We start from the raw sequence: 5,219 nt of genomic DNA, 5'->3' as shown, positions 1-5,219 counted from the left end.
GACCCATCGGGCACTCGGGCCCGGCCCCATGAGAGGCCACTTGAATAATAATAATTATTATGTAATAATACGACAATAATACTGCAAACGGCACGCTGCTCCCCCGGCCCCTCCTTCCTTCCCGTCCACCGCAGGTGCTTGTACTGTACGCGCCGTTATATCACCTGGGACGGACAAGAAGAGAGGATAGGCCAGCGGGAAACAGCACGCCGTTACCGGTATTAATACAGGCATCGGGTGAGTAAAGCTTGTTTTTTACTGTAGTATAGAGACACCAGGGCTGTCATCGGAGGGAGGGGGGCGAGTACAGATGTATGGGGCTTGGGCCCCAACATGACCGCAGGAAGGTCCATGATACTCTCCTGGTCCCCCCATCCCCACAGTGTCCCCCTGTGTGCTCTCCCTCCCCCAGTGTGCTCTCCCTCCCCCTGTGTGCTCTCCCTCCCCCAGTGTCCCCCTGTGTGCTCCCTCCAGTGTCCCCCTTTGTGCTCCCCCAGTGTCCCCCTGTGTGCTCTCCCTCCCCCAGTGTGCTCTCCCTCCCCCTGTGTGTTCTCCCTCCCCCAGTGTCCCCCTGTGTGCTCCCTCCAGTGTCCCCCTTTGTGCTCCCCCAGTGTCCCCCTGTGTGCTCTCCCCTCCCCCCAGTGTCCCCCATTGTGCTCTCCCTCCCCCAGTATCCCCCATCGTGCTCTCCCTCCCCAGTGTCCCCCATTGTGCTCTCCCTCCCCCAGTGTCCCCCTGTGTACTTCACCCCCGTGTCTCTCTGTGCAGGTGGCTTGAGTGGGCGATGACACAAGGGGCCCCATGACCTTCTATTGCCCAGGGGCCCCATGAGTTGTCAGTCCGCCCCTGATTATACTCATCTATGGCCAGCTTAAAGTGGAGTTCCACCCAAAAATGGAACTTCCACTTTTTGGAATCCTCCCCCCCTCCGGTGTCACATTTGGCACCTTTCAGGGGGGGGAGGGAGCAGATACCTATGTAATACAGGTATTTGCTCCCACTTCCAGGCATAGATTACCTCGGTGATCGAGGTGACCTATGCCACTTCCAGTGTCTACTCTGTTCTCCCCGCTGTCTTCTGGGAGACACACAGGTCCCAGAAGACAGCAGGGACCCGTAAGGACGCGCAGCACGACTCGCGCATGCGCAGTAGGGAATCGGGAAGTGAACCTGCAAGGCCTCACTTCCTAATTTCCTTACCGAGGATGGCGACGGCAGATCGGCTTCAGCTGCCGACATCGTGGACGCCCTGGACAGGTAAGTGTCCATATATTAAAAGTCAGCAGCTTCAGTATTTGTAGCTCCGTTTTAAGGAGATTTCCTCTCAAGCCTCATACACACGCACGGTTTTCTCGGAAAAAAAGCTGCTGGGAGAGCGTGCGTACGTGTGTATGGTTTCTCATCGAGAAAACTGCCTGGAATCTCGACGAGAAAAATAGAGAACCTGCTCTCTATTTTCTCATCGTGATTCTCGGCAGTGTTTTCCTGCCGAGAACCTCGGCAGTAAAACAGCTAAGGCTGGATTCACATCTATGAATTTTTAGTGCAGTTTGCAGATTTGCACTACAGAATGTTTTCCATAGGAAACCATGTTAAATAGAAAAGCACTAAAACTGCATATGTGTGAATCCAGCCTTATATCTGAGCTTGCAATAATAGCCCCCAGCTTTGGTGTCAGTAAACGCTAAGCTCAGTACATATATGTACAAATAAATCTACTCTTGGAATAAACAACCTCCGGAGCTACTAACACTGAACCACGAGCGTCTGTATACTTACCAGCCTCCATGGAAACCCGCGCATGCTCGATGAGACTTCGGCGCATGTGCGGTAGCTTCCATGGCGTGTAGGGTGTAGCAAGAAGGCGGTGACGGCATCGAATGTGACGAGCGCATGCTCATCGATGACGTCACTGCGTTCTTGCCATTCAAAAGAACAGCGGTTATTTTGAATGGCCCGTGTGTACACTCGGCGAGCAAGAAAGCTTGCCAGGAATCTCGTCAGGAAAAAACAACGTTTGTTTCCTGATGAGATTCCCGGCCGTGTGTACAGGGCTTCAGTTTGGAATAATGTCTACTCATTTTTTGTTGTGTCCTGGTGACAATTTAAAGTGGAGGTTCACCCGGAAATGAAAATTTTTAACATTAGATTGATGCTCATTTTGTCTAGGGGAATCGGGTAGTATTTTTAAAATCGAAGCCGTACTTACCGTTTTAGAGATACATCTTCTCCGCCGCTTCCGGGTATGGGCTGCGGGACTGGGCGTTCCTATTTGATTGACAGGCTTCTGACGGTCGCATCTATCGCGTCACGATTTTCCGAAAGTAGTCTGTGCGCAGGCGCCGTATAGAGCCGCACCGACGTTCGGCTTCTTTCGGCTACTCGTGACGCGATGTATGCGACCGTCGGAAGCCTGTCAATCAAATAGGAACGCCCAGTCCCGAAGACCCATACCCGGAAGCGGCGGAGAAGATCGCTCTCTAAAACGGTAAATACGGCTTCGATTTTAAAAAAACTACCCGACTCCCCTTGACAAAATGAGCATCAATCTAAGGTTAAAAAAAAAATTTCGGGTGAACTCCCGCTTTAAGTGGTTAAAATGTAAAAATTTCTTTGGTTACCAAGACAAGCACAATCTCTCCAGTATGGACACAAAGCACAATACACTACAACGGTTTTAACTCTTTCTTCATCTATTCAAAACTGAAAAACAATTTTAGCTTTAGATGTACATTAAAAATAGTATTTATTCCAATCTCTGCCATTGCTATTTATTTTTAATTCTAATGGAACATTTGTCAAACACATAGAAAGCAGCATGGAGGGGTTCGGTGAAGGTGGCGGTGAAGGTGTAGAGGTGTCTGACGGGGCCGCACAGCTGGTAGAAGGACAGACGTCCCGCATCGTAGTCCAGATATATTCCGATTAATTTCAAAGGAGCATCTGCGCTTAAGGCAACCTGTTTATTAATGTGTGTCGCTACAAAGCGCGTGACAATAGCAAGTCCCCAGGATTTGTTATTATAACCGATATAGGATTCATTTCCTTCTATCTTCCTCTCTATGCTGTGACCAACCACCCCAACCAGCCATTTCTCGGCTCCACTCAAATCCACCTCCCAGTAATGTTTTCCCGATGTGAAGCTGTTTGTACTTAGTATCTGTTTGGATTCAAACCTCTCTGGACCGTCCGGCCTGTTCTGACAGGTGTTGCTGCAAGTGACTGTCCTCAGATCCTCGGATAGAATAAAATTCTTATGAGCAGTGTTTATATCCAGTAAAATATCAGATTTTTCCATCCCTGAGAATTGTCTATTGATCTTCAGATCTATCAAAATGTCGGTAAAGTGGAGAAGACTTCTGTGGAGCATCTGTGAGATAATTCCTTCATCCAGGTGTCCAACGTTGTTGATTGCATCATTGATCCCAGGAATAATGTTATCTCTGTTAGGTGCCTTTTTTAGGATCGTTAATGGATCTTGGATCTTCCATAGTTCTTTCATCTCCCTAATCTTTCTGGACAGCTCGTCTTTTTGTTGTTCCAGCTGCTGGATCAGCTTAGCGACGGATTGGGAGATCTGCCCCTCCTGTCTGGAGACCTCGGTCAGGACTTTCTTCTCTACATCATCCAGATGTCTCCGGATGTCTCTAAACAGCTCAGAGACTCTCCCGGTGACATTGGCTGCTTTTTCCTTCTCTTTTTTCCTGTGATTTTCCAGATTCTGGATTCTCTTCTGGATCTCCTGTTTCTCAGAGTCCAATGTTTTCGTAGATTCTTCCAGTTTCTCTTTGGTCTTCTCGGAGGCATCATTCAGAAGGTCAACCTGGTGTCCTTTGTGGTCTCCGGCCACCCAGCAGGACATACAGATACATGTGTTGTCTTCTGAGCAGTAATATTTCAGGATCTCTTTGTGTATGGAACATTTTCGGTCTTCGAATGATTTGGTGGGATCAGTTAAAACGTGTTCCGCCGACTTGCTGTGGTTTTTGAGGTGCTTATTGCAAAACGAGGCTTCGCAGTGCAGACATGTTTTGGTAGCCGGTACAGGATGATCACAATACGTACAGCAGACCTCTGTGTCCTCCGGGTGAGCCGATCGGAAATTATCCACAATGTTACACAACTTCCTGTTCTTCTTCAGTGTAGGGCGCTTTGTATACTCCTCTCTGCACTCCGGACAGATATAAACACCGGACGCCTCCTGTGTATTCAGCACGGCAACGATACAGTCCCGGCAGTAGATGTGTCCACATTTCAGCGATACGGGCTCCGTATAAATGCTCAGGCAGATGGAGCAGTTCAGCTCGTCTCTCAGGCTCGCAGTCGCCATTCTGGAGAATAAATTCAAATTCTGATACGAATGTCTATAGAGGAGCTGCTAGGAGCTAGCTGATCCGTCTTTCAGGCAGAGACAAAGAGACTGAGGCCAATGCGAAAAGGATTCTGTGAGCAGGAAGTAAGCCGTGTCACGTGAAATGGGATCCACCCTGTTTACGTAACCCTTTCTCTGCCTAATACACAACGACTCGAGCACACAGGATTTACATTACAGCGCCTTCTCCAGCTTTTCCTTGCACACTGCACCTATTCTTCACAGCAGGGAGTTGCTTTTTCCTTGTATACATTTGTTTGTACAATCCTTCAGTGCCTTGGGCATGAGGGAACAAAAGCTCTGGTAAAATCTGCATTGTTAGCTATAAAACTACCTACCCCCCCCTAGAACATAACATATTTTCTGAAAGCAGAGGCCCTGAAGAATAAAAAATATGGTAGTTAAAATTTTTTAATGTTGCACAATATTTGTGGCAACTGTTTATAAAATCTATATTTTCAGGGAAAAAAATACATGGGACAGCAGGCGGGAAATAACCCCTAAAAAATAGACAGCAGTCAAGTTGTTGGATATAAAGGCCGCGGTTGTTTATTATCGGTTTCAAAGTTTATAAATAAATTCATTCAAATAAATTCAGATTATATATATATATTTTCCACCCCTCTCCCAAGCCACGTGAGCACTACTGTGTTCCCCCTGAGAGCATTAGGTTCTTCAGGGGGGACTTGAAACTGCCATTCCCGCCGCTCTCCCATGAGGAAAAGGGGGACTAGAAACTGCCTTCCCCCCTTTTTTATCAATTAAGTGTATTTAACCACTTCCATACAGGGCATTTTCATCCCCTTCCTTCCCACTCCAATTTTTAGTTTTCAGTGCTGTCGCACTT

General features: G+C 47.8%; 1 protein-coding gene across 1 annotated transcript; it reads right to left on the bottom strand.

The window, feature by feature from the left end:
- Positions 1-2,675: 2,675 nt before the first annotated feature.
- On the bottom strand, positions 2,676-4,464 carry LOC120943154 (E3 ubiquitin-protein ligase TRIM39-like). Its single transcript, XM_040356290.1, has one exon. It carries the CDS (start codon positions 4,328-4,330, stop codon positions 2,768-2,770), a length of 1,563 nt encoding a protein of 520 aa, XP_040212224.1. The 5' UTR covers positions 4,331-4,464; the 3' UTR covers positions 2,676-2,767.
- Between the last annotated feature and the right edge of the window lie 755 nt (positions 4,465-5,219).

The sequence above is a fragment of the Rana temporaria genome, chromosome 6, assembly GCF_905171775.1.
Source record: "Rana temporaria chromosome 6, aRanTem1.1, whole genome shotgun sequence".
Lineage (NCBI taxonomy): Eukaryota > Metazoa > Chordata > Amphibia > Anura > Ranidae > Rana > Rana temporaria.
The sequence above is the reverse complement of the archived record's forward strand: the minus strand, read 5'-3'. Positions and strand labels throughout refer to the sequence as shown.

Coding starts and splice junctions, on each gene's coding strand:
- LOC120943154 (XM_040356290.1), bottom strand. CDS start 4,330: ATGGCGACTGCGAGCCTGAGAGACGAGCTGAACTGCTCCATCTGCCTG.